The 18,812-nt window shown below is 36.7% G+C and overlaps 1 protein-coding gene across 1 annotated transcript; it reads left to right on the forward strand.

Annotated features, from left to right (window-relative positions):
* The first annotated feature begins 8,007 nt into the window (after positions 1-8,007).
* On the forward strand, positions 8,008-8,970 carry LOC137829375 (uncharacterized). Its single transcript, XM_068636180.1, has 2 exons — positions 8,008-8,317; positions 8,414-8,970. The coding sequence occupies exons 1-2, from the start codon at positions 8,008-8,010 to the stop codon at positions 8,968-8,970; spliced, it is 867 nt and encodes a 288-aa protein (XP_068492281.1).
* Positions 8,971-18,812: the final 9,842 nt, after the last annotated feature.

An 18,812-nucleotide genomic window follows, 5' to 3' on the forward strand; every position in this document is an offset into this window, starting at 1 on the left:
AGTAATTTAAAAGTTGAGAGACAAAAAGTATAATTTGTAAATAGAAAACAAAAGTTAAAATACACAGTTAAATATTTTGGTCAAACAAATTATAAATTAGATATGATTTGAACATTTTTACCGTAGCCTCTTTTTAAAAAATCCTATAGGCCCGACTGAACATAATTCATTTAAAAAATTATTATTTTTAATTTTAAAATCAAAGGATTGTTTCATCCTTCCATGAAAGTTATCAATTAAAACCAAAGTCAAACCTACATATATTGTTCTCTTACACTTTTTTTTCTTATAAACTACATTATATCAATCTAAAACTTAAATTGAGCATAGATACTGTTATGTTCAAGCCTATTAAGGATATATTGTGTACCCAGATAAGAGAAGTAAAAATTTGTCAGTCTGCAATTCCAATATATCATAAGATGTTAATATACATAATTCTTTATTCAATCATGTATAAATAATAATTTAAACTCAACAGATAAAAGAAATCATGTGGTTTATTATAAATCAATTTTATTGTAATGCTATTTAATATAATTATATTTTAAAACAAAAAGTTATTAATTGAAACAAATATGATAATTATTAAAATTAATGCAATCATTTAAGATAATATTTATGCTGAATGTTAGCTTAAATTAATTATAACTTTTTTTTTCTGTATTTAAATACTTCAAGTTTCTCAAACACGATTACAAATCTTAATATTATTTTAAGATTTTAGTTATATATAATTTAATTTTACAATGACCTAAATCAATATAATAAATAATATAATTTTAAAAAATATAAAAAAGAATTATTTATAAAAAAGATAAATTATTATTTTGAATTAAAGAGATTAGGTTAAATAGAGATAGTAGAGTTATATATTTATTGTATAGTAAATTATTTTTACTTAGTGAAAAGGTAAAATACTCTTATTATAAAATGATATAAAAATTAATATACATATATTATGATAGAAGCAAAATTTTCACAAGTATGTATAAGCAGTCTTTGTTATCAAATTCGTAGCTATTATTTTGGTAAAGTTTAGTCAATCTACTCACGTACCTATCTTTGTTATCTAATAAATGTGGAAATGTCAAAGTTAAACTCCATCAGTCAATATCTTCTAGCTGCGCAACACGAATATTATACAAATAGTGATGAAATGTTTTTTACTAAATATCTTTATATTTTTTATTAATAATTAAATAAATAATTTATACATGATGGAGGGTTTACAGTCCTTTTTGACCAAACTTTAGAGAATCACAAGCTTGCGTGTGTTTTTCTTTCTTCAATATATATACGAATTCAGAAAACAACAAAAGAATAAGAAAATAAGAGAAGGAGAGTTTTGTGAGTGGGAAGGTTGGAACTGGTGCTGCATGGATGCTCCCTGAAAACGCCTGCACCGATGGCGGCTGAAGTGCCTCATTTTCAAGCACCATTCGAATGAACACATTTATTCACAGTTACACAACTAGGTTTGTATGAAAAAGAATAATTAAAATAAATAAGAAATTATATTTTCTTTCATTAAGAACGAAGGTTTTGCAAAAATAAAAATATAATTGATTATGTTTTTAATTTTTTTAATATTTATGTATTTTTTATTATAATAAAATAATTAATTAATATAATATTATTAAAATAAAAATAATAAATATATTTAATTTTCTTATATTTTTATCTATTTCTTCTTAATCCAAACAACTTCACTTCCTATTATATATATCTTACTCATTCACTCTTTCTTTCTTTTACTGTTGAATCACAAACTCCATATAAGTTATAAGGATTTGTTTTTCTCTTACTAGTTTTACACCAATTCAAACAAAAAAAAAATAAATTTGATTCTTATAATTTATATAATACTTTCATTTAATCACAAACTCCATATATAGGTTATAAGAATTTTTTTTCAAAATGGTGTAATGTGTAGGTAAGTCGTGCACATGTTCCACGAGATTGTATAAGGAAAATTGTAGCATCCCTAATATTATTATACACATTTAATATCTAATTAAATATTTACATATTTACATCTCAGTCCTACAATATTTTTAAAATATACTCATTTTATTAAGGATTTTAAAAATTACATAATTTAAAACAATTATCCAACAAAACACAATTTCATCCATAGCACTAGGTGAAACTCTATAACTTGTAAAATCATCGGCTCCCGTGTAAATACACGATCATCACAGATAAATAAAACAAAACCAACACAAATAGTAAGGTGACTACTTTTAAAACTTCTAATATAAATATAACTCTAATTAACACTCATAAATTCATCAATGCTCAAAGATATACACGAAGAAATCAAGTGTCTATAAAACTTCATAATCAATATTTTTCATGTCAAACTTTTACTTACCCAGATACTCAGACACTTGACTACTTTCAAAAGACTTGTGCATTGACTTAGACGGAGAGATTTGCACATATCATACTAACTCACTGTGAATCTACACAACTATGCGCATAATAATATCAATATCTCGAATCACCTCACATAACAAAGTTAATTCATATGAATATGAAACACCAGGTTCTTTTTCACACCCCATAAAAAATCATGTGAACCTCCTTCGACTCTCGCCACCTAAATAACTTGATCTATATGATTTCATTATATTAGTAGAATCATGATACCTCCTTCTAGACGCATCACTAACCAATGCACATTCTAATAATTTCAACATTGTATTTCCTTTCCTAAAAATATTATGTCTTGGTCATATTTTTCATATATTATATCTGATATCATACCAAATCATACCAAAAATCAAACCACAACTCAAAAATTCAATCAAAACAAAATTTATCTAAAAATCACATAAAATACATAAACTAAAATATTTTCAATAAATATATAATTAAAACATATACAATTTAGTTTAAAAAAAATAAACAATAATAAAACAGAAACACAAAAATGCATAAACAAATCCTAAAATTTAAGTTTTTTTTTAGCTTGAGCGAAAATCCCCTCTCTTGAGCAAAAATCAACTCAAGAACATCCCATTTTTGTTTGAGCGAGATTCCCTTTCGTTTGGGCAAAAATGGATCCAAAAACACCCTATTTTCACCCTATTCTCGCTTAAATGAGATATGAAAAAAAGGTTTCTCAAAACTAATGTCATACCTATCTTTTACCAAAAATTACATCCAAACTTATATTTTAATAAACCTACAACATTATCATTAAAAAGTGCATTAACATAAATACAACAATAAGAAGAGGTAATACAAAAGTATGCAAACTATGAGTTAAGGTAGATTGGTCCTCATAATGGTAATTATTAAGGATGGCAATGTGGGTTATCCCGCACTTGGCCCACCCCGCATAAAATATGTGAGTTGCTTTTATTGGCCCACCCCGCATGTGGAGTAGCCCGCAAACCTTCAGGTCAACCCGCAAAAGAATTTTTTTTTAAATTAATAAAAAAACTAAATAAATTTAATTTTTGTTTATTAAGTTAATTTTTTTCTTATTTAAATGAATTAAGTAAATGGTCTTACCATATTATTCTCACAACACATGCGTAATAAGATATGGGTAAAAAAAGTTATAATTATGTTTTGATTTTCAGTAAAATTTGAATTCCAATCGTACTAATAAATTGAGTAATAAAATACTTCATTAAATATATACAACTTTTAATACTATATTTAAATTTTATTATAAAAAAGACTAAATTTCAATAAGGCCTCAATCTGCCTCGACAAAGTATAACAATTCTCAATGTCATGCCTATACGTTTTATGGAAATAACACCATGCACTTCGATTTCCTCCCAAATACTTTGTTGTTTTTTTCAGGAAAATGTAACAGTCTAGTTGGAACATCTTTGACAATTTCTTTCTAATACACTCGCAAATACTTTGTTGTTTTTTTCAGGAAAACGTAACAGTCAAGCTGGATTCATATCCTTGACAATTTCTTTCTAATACACTGTTAATTTTGGTGGGGTCGGTCCAATCATATCTTCCTCCCCTTCTCTCACTGAATGGTTTAAAATTACCATAGGGTCCAACAGCTCCACGATCTTCTCTTCTCCCCTTCAGCAATCCTCCCCTACTGTCGATCGGGCGAATTCCTGTCACGGCTTCACTCCTCCTTTCCTCCTCCCTCTTCTTAATGGTAAACTCCTATACTTTGATATGAGTGGTCACCTTGAGATTGATATCAACTGCATCTTATGCCCTTCTTTGTACCAATGATTCACTGAATGTTTCTGCTCTAAGCTCTAATAAAGGCTTCTACGAACATGGCTTCATTCGGTTGTGGAATTTGTACTACCACCTCATTAAATCGTTCATACCAGTGTTCTTGCCAACTTCTTACATCACACTACATCTGACCCCCCCCAGATCAACATTTGGACCCTAAAATTTTTTATATGGGCATTCAGGTTTTGCTTTCCAGTGAACAACTTGATCTTTGGGAAAACATAGTTCTGAGGAATTGATTCCCCTAAGATATCCTCCGAAAATGGTTGAAAATCTCGCTCTACCTCCTCTTTTAGTCGATCGTCCATGTTCTGACTATTAATTTGTCTTTGAAGTTCATCGTTCTTTCTCTGAAGTCGCTCCTACACCCTAATGGATTCCTCCATCATTTCTCTCGCTTGTGTACTTTCTCTTCTGAAGCCCTCTTCAGCCCTCCTAAATTCTTCTGCTCGTTCTTCATTTTTCTTTCTCATTGTCTCCATCATCTTCATTAACACATAAGTTGCATCAGGTGGTGGTGCGTCGTTGGCTTCTTCCTCTGTTACAGTTCATCGGGTTCACCTTATGATGATAAAGATTTTAAACTTGCGGCACCAGATAACTTTACCTACCCCACGGTGGGTGCCAAAATATTCCAGACAAGAGTATTGGTGATCTCAAATTTAGAACATTTAGTGTAGCCAAGAATATGAGAACTCTTAGCTAATGTGTAATATGTTTTTCTTTCTTGTGTATTCTTTGATGTATACTAAAATCTCCATTCTATCTTCTCTGTATTTGGCCTTGTTATTGGCCTAATTCAATAATAAATGTTGCCTCCTATTTAAGGTTGATTATTCAGAATCCTTGATTTGCGTTGATACGACATTAATGTCTTTAAATATCAATATCGGTAGGCAACATTGATCTACTCATACACAAAATAGGGTTCGACCCATGACGCTACAGACTCTCAGCCTCAAACATAAGCCAATATGACTAATCTTTTATTCTGACGATCTCCCATCAACCTACATATCTTTATATATCGAACTCGGTTCATGACGCTACAATTTTCTACTGACCATCTCCCTTGTTTCCTAAACCAGCCATTGCTCCTTCTATATAGAGGTTTGCCCATATAATTGATTGATTCAAATCTCATCTCCTATAATTGATTAATAAAAAAATGTCCATATTAATGTGATAATCCAATGTAAAGCCCCCAAGAGACCACTACATGTTGAAAGAATTTTAACCTATCATCCATAATTTGATTGATATCTAGAGTTAATAAAAAGATTTAATTTATTTTCATAAAAGGAAAGTGTGTTTCCTTCTCTCTCTCTCTTTCCCTTTCTTTTTTTCACCCCTCCCACCACCACCACCACCCCCCCAAACACTCATCCACCACCTAACACCTGCATGAACTCAAATTCAGAAATTACCGCAGCAGCCTGAACTAGCTATTGCTGGAGGGGTTTCAGGGTCATCAAAGGCGAATTGGGAAGAATCTGTTTGATTTGTGTGGCACGGAATGGATTATTGATAAATGGGTGGTTCTATGTATCTAATGGAGCGAAGAAGAACACAGGGAGGAAGACGTTGGAGAAGGAAGGAGGAAGAAGGTCTTCAGAACAGAAAGGTAGTTGGTCCCCCAAATAATCCATGGGTAGAACACTCCTCAACGTTCTTTTTCTCAAATTTCCCGGAGGGTCATGGGGAGTATGATATGTTTAGAATCTTCCAAAAATGGTCAAGGGTGAAAGAGGTCTTTATTTTCAGGCGTTTGAATAGGTGGGGAAGGAGGTTCGGTTTCGTAAGATTTTTCCCTGTCTCGAATGAAGCTAGATTGGAAAAGCAGTTGGACCAGATTTACATCGGTAGTCTTAAACTACATGTCAACCTCCCAAAATATAGGAGAGCAGAGGCTGAAAGGAAGTTTGTGAAGCCAGCTTATGCTCATGAGGATTATAGACGTGCTAGCAGCCCAAGGGGCAATAAGGTTTTGTATGACAAGGCGGTACGATGTGAAAACCCGAGTAGATCCTACCGAAGGGGCAACAGCTTAAAACCAAAAGTCTCTTATGCCGAAGTGGTTCGCAACTCTCCCCAAGACCTATGGAAGGGCCCCAGCATAGAAATGACGCCAAACACCCCGTCTTGGTTTGTTAGCAGTGCAGTTGGAAGGATGGCACCGGAAGTCTCTTTTGAATCATTGAAGGAAGAGTTTGTTAAAGGGGGTATGAGCAGGATCAAACTGAGATTTATGGGAGATAATTTGGTCCTTTTAACACCAATGTATGGCGAACGGTTGGAAGAAACCATTCAGCTCAACAATGAATGGTTTGGCTCTCTGTTTATATCTGTTGAACCATGGTCAGAAACGTATGTTGCTGGTCATAAAGTGGTCTGGGTTAGGTGTTATGGTTTACCAATCCCTCTGTGGAATAAAGACTGTTTCTAAAAAATTGTTAGAGAAGTAGCATCCTTGTTAGAAGTAGATGAAGCAACACGGCTGTGGGAAAACCTTGAATATGCTCGTTTACAAGTGAGGGTTCTCATCTTTGGCAAATCAGAAATGGTGAAGAGTATAAGGATAAATGGCAAAGTCTATGACATAACCATTGTAGAGGAGGTAAGCACCCAAGAGAGTGGAGAGTGCGCATGCATGCAAGACGATTTTGCATCGTCCGACAGTATTTCCTCTTCGGAAACTGTAGTGGAGGAAATATCCTTCTCCGGGAGGTCAATTGAGGATGGAGTTGACTTTAGGCACGGTGGGTCACGGCGGAACGTGGTACCCGAGGTGGAAGAGTAGACCCAATCCCTGGCGGAGAATAAGTGAAATTTTTGGGACAAAAAGGCTCTTAGCGATAATGGGTGTCAGACCAAAGGTGCTTTCTCATTCACAAATGAGGTAAAACGTGTGCAAGGTGTTTCTGAAGGAGGGGCAACTTTACGTGCGGCAAACCAAGTCAAAGACGCGTGTAAGGTGATCCAACAATCCTTGTTTAACCTAATGGAAAGGGTTCAAGTGTGTAATTCAGCTTCTGTTGGGCCTATGCAAGGTGCGGCCCAAGTCAAAAACAAAGGTATGTTCGGTAAAGACACGAACGGGGGGGGGGCAAGGTTGGGAGGTAATGGGAAAACAGCTGAATAGCCCTGCGTAAAGGAAAGGTCTGTAGCCATGTCGTCGTCCCCTTCATCTGGCTAACAATCGAGGGAGGATGGACATGGGGAGCAACTAGGAGCGAGGAAGTCTTCTGAAGACGACTCAGGTGAGCATCCGTGCCTTGCAATCCACCAATGCAGTGAGGAAGAGGGCTCGTCATCGGGTAGTTCAGACCCGCAATCCAGTGGTAAATCTCGGCAGAGTAAGGAGACGAATGTAGAAGAGCCTTCTGGCGTACCAATGGTACTAGCTCGAATGGACATGGCCAGGAAAACCTCACCGGAAATTCGTAGGCTGCGGGACCATGGACTACCAATTGCACAACCCAAGTGGAGATCGAATGGGGGTGATGGATTCATTCACCAAGGGGTGAACTCTTCCTCCAGGTTAAGTCAATGCTCCTTTGTTGAATCGTCTACTGACATTAACCGGTGTAATCATCGCATTAAGAATGAAGTTATGGTTGTTGAATTTGCAAGAGTCTGGGAATTGGGGCATAACTTGGGCATGCAATGTGCAGGGGATGAGGGGAGTGTGGTTAGGGAACTGGACTGTATGGAGGAGAGGGACAATGAGGTCAAAAAGGGGCCTCGGGTGGGTAAACCAACGAAGTTACCATGATTATTGTCAACCTCAATATTAGAGGGCTGGGAGGGGAGGTGAAAGCAAGGTATTTGAACCATATTGTGTCAAAGGAGGGTGCGGAATTCCTGTGCCTGCAAGAAACAAAAATATCATCGTTTACAGAGGCCAGATGTTACGCGTTGTGGGGAGCCAATAACATTGGTTGGGTGTTTAATGAAGGTATTAACGGGACAGGGAGCATAGTGACAATGTGGCATAAGGAAGCTTTTTCTTATGAAAACCGCGTAGCAGGAACCGGGTTCATAGCAGTTCTGGGGTATCATCTTAAGGAAAAATTTCAGTGTATGGTGGTGAATGTATATGCCTCGTGTAACTTCAAAGACAAGGTAGAATAGTGGGAAGTGTTGACAACACTTAAGCAATCATATGGTAACTTAGCTTGGGTCGTATGTGGTGATTTCAATGCTGTAAGGAGGGAAGAAGAGAGGAAATGGATTAGAGGTTGCTCGAGCCATAAGAAGGAGATTGATGGCTTTAACAGGTTCATTGAAAACAACAATCTGCTAGATATTCCCTGTGTAGGTAAGAAGTATACTTGGTATAAGGCTAATGGCACAACAAAAAGTAGATTAGACAGATTCCTTGTGTCTGATGAGTGGCTCCAAATATGGCCAGCGCCCAAGCAGTATATTCAACCACGAACGGTATCAGACCATTGTGCCTTAGTATTGAAATCGTGCACTAAGGATTGGGGCCCCAAACCATTCAGATCTCTTGATGTGTGGCTGAAGGAACCGGGGTTCAGGGCTATGATAAAGGAGAAATGGGATTCGTATGAGGTGCAAGGTAATAGTATGTCCGTTCTCAAAGATAAGTTGAAACTCTTGAAAGTTGACCTTAAAATGTGGAACAAAAATGTCTTTGGCTGTGTAGAATCTCATAAAAGACGTATCCTGTCTGAAACTGAGGAGTTGGATGGTAAGGATGATGCTTAAGAATTAGAGGAATCTAGGAGGATGAGAAGGATGGAATTGCTCAGTCAACTGGGGACGGTTGACAAAAAGTTGGATTCAATATACAGACAAAAGGCAAGAGTGTGCTGGATCAAGCACGGTGATATGAACTCCAAATTCTTCCACAATGCAATCAGATGGAGACGACTTAAGAATGAGGTCAAATGTGTTGAGGTGGATTCACAATGGTGTGAAGACCCACAGTTAGTACGCAGGGAAGCAAAATCTCTGTTTGAAAGGAGGTTCCTGGCTACTAGGGAGGTGGGTGTAAATTTGGGATCAATGGAGTTCAAATCCCTTAACCATGAAGTGAGTAGTAATATGATTGTTAGCTTTTCCGAGGAAGAAGTGAAGGAGGTTGTGTGGCAATGTGGGGGGTCTAAGAGCCCAGGCCCGGACGAGTTTAATTTTAATTTTATCCAAAACTGTTGGGATGTTATGAAATCAGACGTTATGGCAGCCGTGAACTTTTTTCATGCTATAGGGTCATTCCCAAAAGGGTGTAATGCGTCTTTTATTGCCCTTGTTCCTAAGGTAAGGGAACCCTCTTCATTTGACCAGTTTAGACCAATATCTCTTGTTGGAGTTATCTACAAGATTGTTACCAAAATCCTAGTGTGTCGTATGAAGAAGGTTATGTCTCTGATCATCGATGATTGTCAATCAGCTTTCCTAAGCGATAGAGGACTTATGGATAGTGTTGTTATGGCAAACGAAGTCATTGAGGAGATTAGGAGAAAGAGGAAGAGTGGGATATGTTTCAAGGTGGATTTCGAAAAGGTGTATGATTCTGTTAGGTGGAGTTTTCTGTTTGATATGTTACGGAGGTTGGGTTTCCATGATAAATGGATAGGGTGGGTCAAAGGGTGTCTGGTCTCGTCTTCTGTATCTGTGTTGGTTAATGGAAGCCCTTCCGAGGAATTCAAACCTACCAGGGGATTGAGACAAGGTGATCCTTTGGCTCCGTTCCTGTTCCTAGTCGTGGCTGAAGGGTTAGCAGGGTTGGTGAGACAAGCTCTGAGAAAGGATATGCTTCGAGGTGTTAAGTTGGGAAGAAATAACATTGAGTGTTGTCTTCTCCAGTTTGCAGATGACACTTTGTTCACGTGTGAGAATTCCTTCAATAATATCTTCACAATCAAGGCCATCCTTCGGTGTTTTGAATTGGTATCGGGTTTAAAAGTTAATTTTCTCAAATCTAGACTGGCAGGAATCGACGTGGATACTTTTGTCCTAAATACATACGCGAAGACTTTAAATTGCAATACTATGAAGATCCCGTTCCAATATCTGGGGGTAGAAGTGGGAGGAAATCCGAGGAAGAAACAGTTCTGGGAACCGGTGGTAAAGAAATTGGAAGCTAGACTTAGTTCATGGAAAGGGAGATTTCTTTCCATGGCTGGTCGGATTTGTCTTTTAAAATCGGTGTTCATCTTCAAAGCTCCGACAATTGTGTGTAGTAAAATCAAAAGTATCCAAAGAAAATTCCTTTGGGATTGGGGAAGACAGAATAGTTCCATCTCTTGGGTTAGCTGGGACAATGTGTGTAAGCCTAGGGGGCCTGTGAGTGAAAGAGATTAGGAGCTTCAATGTCGCTCTTCTGGCAAAATGGAAATGGCGGCTTATGTCTGGAGAAGGTGGTATATGGAAAGATACTCTCCTATCCAAATACGGTACAGAAATAGATACTGGACAAGCAAGGCTAAAATACCAATCTTGGTGGTGGAGAGATCTGGTAAAGATATGTGGTGACAGGGTTGAAGAAGGATGGTTTCAGAAGGCTACCGCGTGGAAAGTTGGGAATGGGTCCACAGTGAGATTTTGGGAGGACGTGTGGATACAACCCCTATGTCTGAAAACACTGTACCCTAGACTCTACTCTTTGTCTTGTGATAAAGGTAAGTTAGTGGGGGAGGTTAGGAATTGGGAGGAGGACAGATGGCGGTGGGTTCTGAATTGGAGAAGGGACAGGTTTGAATGGGAGTCTAATTTGGAGTCGGATCTACTATCTATACTGAGTATGGGGTGTATAAGTAAGGAAGCCCAGGACCATCTTCTGTGGAGGGGGGATCCGAAAGGCATGTTCACGGTTAAGTCTGCCTACTTTACTCTGACCAACCATCAACAAGTTAGCCTGAAGGAAAGTGTGTTCTGTAGTTTATGGCAAGCAAAAGCCGTGCCACGAGTGCTTGTCACTGCTTGGAGAGTTCTTCTGGATAGGATTCCAACTAGAGCCAACCTTATAAGAAGGGGTGTGGTGGGCATTCCGCCTCTGTGTGCGTTATGCAATATGGTAGAGGAATCCTCACAACACCTATTCCTAGATTGTACCGTAGCACAACGAGTGTGGTTAATGTGTTATCGTTGGATTGGTATTTTGGGGGCCCAAAATAGGGGTATTAAGAATCATATGGAAAACTTCCACTTGATCCATCTGTCTAAAAAACAAAACCAGGTTCGGCTAGGACTGTGGGCGGCAATTGTCAGCTGCATTGGGAAACAAAGGAACCTGGTGATTTTTAAGGAAGGGGTCCCCGATGCTGATGAGATTCTCCAGAATGCACAATTACAGTCCTAGCTATGGTTGAAACACAAGGTAGTTGGTTTTTCGTATGCGTTCTCTGACTGGATTTTGAACCCGAACCAATGCCTCCTTGCTGTGGTGTGAGTGCCCTGGTTCACCTAGTGTAATATGGTTAGGGCACTTGGTTCGGGAGTGGCGTTAGTAGGGTGGAGCTTTAAACGGTGTATTGGTTGTAGCTGGTTTTTTGGGCGGACAGGGGTTTCTTTTACTGGTTTTTGCTGCAGTAATGCTAATCCAAGGCTCGCTAATACCTTGCAAGTTGTTGGTATATTTCTGATTCTGATATATGTTGTCAATTGATTGATGATAGGAGGATGAAGGCTGCCATTTAAGGAGAGGTTGGAACCGTAAGCAGGACGTCTGGAATGGCTGCAGGTGGTCGCGGTTATGGAGTTGGGTTGTGTCTGCTCAGCCGTAAGTACACTTCTTTCTGGTGATATAGGTGTGCTCATACAGCTGGTTTGGACGGGTGAAGGTTGTGGCTCACAAATGGAACATAGCTTTATTGGGCCCTTTGAGTGTGGAGGCTCTGTTTCTGTTAAGGGGGGTTTTGAAGGACTCTGGTTTTAATGTTTTTATTGGTCTCAACTTAAACCAACATGTGCAGTCCATACACAAGTTACAGTGGTTGTGGCATGCTGGTACATCAGTATGGGTATTGCTTTGCAGCTACAGGGGGCTGTCTTGAACTAGGATTTTAACCCAATAACCAACTTATTATCATGTGCTACTATATATTTTGTTTTTGCTGTGCTCAAGTTGTGATCTAGTTTAATATCTTTTGTTGTGTAGAGTGCATATGTTCTAAGGTCTTTTCCTAGGAATGGCCGTTTCTGTTGTTTTGTAGGTTTTGTGAGTTTTTTTCTAGTATATGGGTTGGGACACCAAGTGTCCCTTTTAATTCATTTTAATTCTTTCCGATAAAAAATAATAATAATTTGATTGGTAATTCTAATCATCATTGCATTAGTTATAGGTACTTCTGCAAGGAAGATTGTATCATGTGCATACTTAAAAGTTGATAAAAAATGTGCACATTGAAAAAACTTCCTCTCAAAGTTTTCCTCTTTCCGCCTTGAATATTTTATACATGTGTTTTGCCGTTGTCTCCCTCATTAGTTCTCTCAATGCCTTAACAACAATTGTAAAAAAGAATAGCGTAAAAAATCATCTTGCCTCAATTTCATTTCTAAACTCTCTTCTCCAACTGACATTTATAGTAATAATTTAAATTTAATTCAACTTTATAAAATTTTGTTCAAAATTTACATTTAATTATATATTATAAAATATTTTAATTTTAATAATTAATAAAAATTAGTGTATTAAATACGAAGATAAATTACTTAACCATTTCAATAAATACGCAACATAACCTGAAAATATATACCATCAACATCATCAATTGATGACTATTTCCATGCTACCTCTTGTGTAATTTTTCTAAAGATTAGTAAGAATGCAAAATTATTGAATCTCTGTCCAACGATCATTCCAAATTGCAACAATCTTTGACTGTTATATGCTACAAAAACTATGAGGGTGACCATTCTGTAATTGATTAGAAATCTACAATGACAATCATTTTACAATTGCAACCTATCAAGTATGATGTGATGATGATTATCCACTGCGAAAACAACAATTCTAAATACTTAAGTCGAAAGAAAATATTTTTATGCGATAGATTCATTGGAGAGGTTTGGCTTGTTGGTTGATCAAATATATTGATAAAACAGAAAATAGATTAAAACAAAAAAAACTTAAAGTGTGATAAGCTATATAGTTTCTACGATTATTAAAGTCCCCCATATAATACTTTTCATTGTATCTTCATTTAATTAGCGTTACCGTTTATAACACTTTTTTACTCTACCCATCAAATATCTAGTAAATAGATTTTCAGGTATTTAAATATAGAAATTTGCTAGGTATCTAATCTCTTTATCCTTTTTTGCATAATTTACTAATTGAATGATTTTCTTATTTAATAAGTAACTTAATTATTTATTTCCAACGTTGAGTGATTCTCAGCTTAAATAACATACTTATTACTAATATTTTTATAATTTTCAATTAAAAAATTAATATATTAATAACTAATATTTATCAATAAAAGGCAATATATTATTCTTAACGATTATTAATTACTTAACACTCTCTTGTTCATTGAATTATTATTATTATTATTTTAAATATCTCATAAAAATCCATCAATTTATTTTAAAACAATCCAGTTAAATTTTAAGTTTTAAATTTAATTAATTTTATATCATTCATATCAAGAATTTTTTTTCTTTATCATCTATCGAATCAGTGTTCGAGACCCAAGAGTCTATTTGATCATCAATCCAATCACCATTCATGTTTTTTATTTTTATTATAAAATGTTTTTTATTTTTATTTTTGACACTGAAATTTTTCTAGAAAACTCTAATATATTTTAAGGAGTAGACTTTTTTAAATTTAATTAATTTTATAAAATATAATTTATACTCAATTATATATTAAATCTAAACTATCTTTATCATGTAATATATCCAACCCAATATCGGATGGAAGTAATTAATTTGAGTCTAATAACTCATATAAGCTATGAATGTGTGATGATTAATGGTGAAATTGAAGTATGAAAGAGACCTAAAAGGGAAAATGAAAAAGAAATGTTGTATAAGAAGAAGTGTGAGTGGTGAACATCGACAACCTTACGATGTGACCCGTACTAGATGGTCCTGGTTTGAAAGCAGCGTGTGAATTTATAATAATTGAAAATGGGTATGGTCGGTGATTTCATTGTTGGTGGCCCACCTCCCACTGTTGGCGGTGCAGCTTTTACCTGAAACTTCGTCCTCCACCTCCTAATTCTCTACCCACACCACACTTCTTTTAATTCAACCCTTTTACATTTTTCACACAATTTATTTCTTCTCATTATTTAAATAATTCCTCGCACACAAATTATTCCTTTTTCTAGAAATAAAATTAGATAAAACTCCTCTTCTCGTCATTGATTCGTTATTTCTAGTTTCTCTTTTCAAAACAGAAATAATTTTCAGAAATATTTAAATTGGAAATAGTTTTTTTAAAAGTGTAGAGTATGGGATCGAACCCAAGGCAGGGCTCACGTAGTCGGTCGGAGATGAGCAAAGTGATTGGTTTTGGTTTTTTAGACTAATCAGTTTTATGCACGAGACTCGGGTTGTAGAATGTAGAGTCTGGGGTCGAGTTCAATCCACATATCTTGATATTAAAGGGTTTTTATTCCATCAGAGCAAATTAAGGAAATCTCGATTAATCAACGGGTGAGTAAAGGAGAGTAAACTCACTTCCTCTGCACAAATATTGTGTGAGTTTGAGTAAGTGCTATCTCCTCTCGCTTGATCTTATCTTTATGAGAATGAAGCTCTCAAGTGACGATCTTCCACTTATCTTGGTGGTTACCACCCATCAAGTGGCATGATCACCACTTTTCTTTTCCATAAGTTTCCTTCTTCCATTCTCCTTCATTACGCCTTCCATTTCATTGTCTTTGTCTTCTTCCTTGGTTTTGCTCTCGGTTTTGTCATGATTAATTAAGTTTTGCATCCATTCTCACCATATCTTGTCTTTTATCTTTGTCTTTGTAAAATGAACCTTCACATCTACTTAACCACTTGGTTAATTTAATGTCCAGTGAGAATTTTCCTAAGGTTTTCACTCTTAAATTCCTAAAATCTCAATCATAAAAGTAAAGTGTCACCAAAATGAAAACATCTAAAAATCAACTCAGATCACATATGCTTCCACATTTCTTCCTAACATACCCTCCAATATCTTATCCATCAACTGTTGATATGTTGCCCCAACATTCTTTAATCCAAACGACATCATCATCATATAACACAAATTGGCCAGACTTCCCCTGAACGTTGTCTTATCTTCGTCTCGTGGGTGCATTTTGATTTTATTATAACCATAAAACTTAAAAGCTCACATCCCGACACTCCATCTACCAAAGAATCAATATTTGGCAAAGGGTATGCATCCTTAGGACAGGCTTTGTTCAAATCCGTAAAGTTTGTGCACATTCTCCACTTACCATTACTTTTTAACACCAATACTACATTCGCCAACCATGTTGGATATTGAATTTCCCTAACATGCCCACTACTTCGTAACTTTTCCACTTCTTAATCCACTATCATTCTCTTCTCCTCTCCCAACTTCCTTCTATGTTGCACCATCGGTTTAGCTTTAGGATCAACAGCCAAATGATGGCACATAAAACCAAGATCAATTCCCGACATGTCACCTACTGACCATGCAAATGCTCCCAAATTTTCCCTCAGGCATTTCACCAACCTCTCCTCCTCCTCTACTTTTATTTTACTACTTATCTTCAAACTTTTCCCCTCCCCGATCTTTATTATTCTAATCTCCTCTGCTGGCTGTGGACACTCCCTTTCAAAGTCCACCCACGGATCCACCTTTTCTCCTTTTAAGATACCTTCCCTCTCAACATGCATACATCTCCTCCTACTTTTTAGACTTCCCTCATAACACTTCCGTGTTGCCATTTAATCTACTTTAATGACTCTCACACCTCCTTCTTTCGTAGGGTACTTCATTTTCAAATGCACGGATGATACTATTGTTCCCAACTTATTTATTGCAGGTCTACCTAACAATATGTTATAAGAAGAAGGTGTATTTACCACCATGTTCCTTATTGTGATCGTCTTAGCATTCCTTTCTTCCCCAAACTTCATTCGTGCCTCCAAATACCCACGTACTTGAACCGGGTCTCCTGAGAAGCCTACCAGCACCCCCATCATAAGGCTCCAGATCATCTACTAAGCCTCCCATGACCACAAATGTTTCCCAAAAAAATAATATCTATCGAACTTCCTTGATCCACCAGCACTCTGTGAACCCATCTATTCTTCATTACGATCAAAATTACCACAAGATCATTATCATGTGAAAAAACATCTCTTAAATCCTCCTCCATGAAACTTAAAGATGGCATCTGCATATCTTCTTCTGCTAGCATCATGACTAATCTAGCATATCTTTTCCTCTTTGCACTTGACGAGCCTCCTCCTGAGAACCCACCAGCAATAGTGTTTAACTCTCCCAACGTCGGTTTTTCATGCTTATCCTCCACTCCCCCGTATGCACGCTCCGTTATCACCATATATCCTCCCTTCTCTCTTTCACCCCCTCGGCATCATTTGCCTTGAAAACTTTCAGTAACCCTTGCCTAAATAAACTCTTTATCTGTCTTGACAAAGTAAAACAATCCTATGTATCATGTTCGTACTTTCTATAAAAGTAACACCAAGCATTTTGGTTTCTTCCCATATGCTTTGTCGTTTTTTCTGGAAAGCATAACAATTTAGCAATATCGACATCTTTCACAATCTCTTCTTGTGACGCCACCAATTTTGGGGCCTTCCATTCGAACCTTCCTCCCTTCCTATCACCTACTACTTTATTCCCACCATACGGACTTGTGAAACTTCTATCTTCTTTTCCCTTGAATGGCCCACCTCTATTTTCCATTGGTCGGATCCCGAATTGTGGACCCTCATTCCTCTTCTCTTCCTCCATTTTTTTCATGGTAAATTCCTCCGCCTTGATGTGCAACGTTGCCCGTAAATTAATGGTTGCCATATCCTCCACCCTTATTTGTACCAAGGATTCACCGAATTTTCCCGCTCATAACCCTCGAATAAAGGCTTCCACACACATGCCCTTGTTTGACATTGGAATCTGGGCCACCACTTCATTGAATTGTCTCAAAAACTACTTTACATATTCCTCTTTTGACTGTTTCACTTCGAACAAATCAACAATCCCAGGTGGTTTCATCTTGTTTGCCACAAAATGAGCAACAAACAATCTAAAAAATACCTTCAACAACGTAATGGATCCTCCCAGCAAATTACTGAACCAATCCAATGTCGTACCCACCAATGTACTCCCTAACATTTTACATTGGACCGCTTTCGATCCACCACAAATCAGCATTTGAGCCCTAAATTTTTTATATGGGCATTGGGATCTTCCCTTCCTGCTAACGACCCCATCTTCGAAAAAACATATCCCGATGGAACTGGCTCCGCCAATATTTCTTCCAAGAATGGCTAAAAATCAGGATCCACTTCCTCCTCCTGCTGAGCATCCCCAGTTGAAGCTCCTTGTTCCTTCTTTGCAGTCGTTCCTGCAGTCTTGCCGATTCTTCCATTCTCTCTCTTGCTTCCGCACTTTCCCTTCTAATATCTTCCTGAGCCCTTCTAAACTCCTTTGCGCGCTCCTCATTTTGTTTTCTCATAGTTTCCATCATCTCCATCAACGCCTGAGCCGCATCAGGCATTGCACCATTCGCCTCATCCTCTATTGCTGCTCTTCGAGAGCCTCTCATGATTATTACGTTCGTGGCACAAGAAAGTTTTACCTGAGCCCCATGGGCACCAAATGTTCTAGCCAAGAGAGATGTCTCCTTACTAGAGCATATAGTTAAGTCAGGAAGAGTGGTTTCTAGCCCTAGAGTGTTGTGTTCGTCTTCTTCCCTTTTCTTCTTTGATGTATATATTCCATTATCACTAAATCTAACCTTGTTCCTGACCTTCTTTTGTAGTAAATGCTCTTCTTTGCTCACCTACTGATTATTCAGAATTTCCTTGATTTAGTCTGATGAAATAAAAACTCTTTAATACCAAAATTTGTGAACTATCCTTCTACACACTACTTTGGGCTCGACCCAGACTCTAAAAAAGATACATTATTTTTAAAGATAGTTATATCAATCTTAATAGTTTCGTTGTGTTTTCTGAAGCATTTTTTCTTTCATGTATCGGCTATACACATGGGTAAAACCTACATGCTTAATATTTGGACTGCTAATTTAATATATTTTTAAAATTTTAAATACGTAGATTTATAAGGTTTTTCATGTTAACAACCAAACAAAGACAATTAAAGTATTTAAAATATATATAAAGTGACAAAATGTGTAAGATTTCATTATTGATTGGTTCTGGATTTAAAATTCTGCCTTGTGCTGAGATGAAACTGGGATATTGTGATTTTGAAGATTGTTTGTCCGACGGAATCAAAAAAAGCTATCATATCACTATCAACTATTATCCCATTGAAATCAGATGCCTAGATATGTAAGAAATGTAGGGTTTAGTATTGTTGTACCGGTACTGGGCGAGGCTAGGACCTGCCTGCCTGCCCGATAACCAGTCGGTCT

This window comes from Phaseolus vulgaris, chromosome 7, assembly GCF_000499845.2.
Source record: "Phaseolus vulgaris cultivar G19833 chromosome 7, P. vulgaris v2.0, whole genome shotgun sequence".
Classification (NCBI taxonomy): domain Eukaryota; kingdom Viridiplantae; phylum Streptophyta; class Magnoliopsida; order Fabales; family Fabaceae; genus Phaseolus; species Phaseolus vulgaris.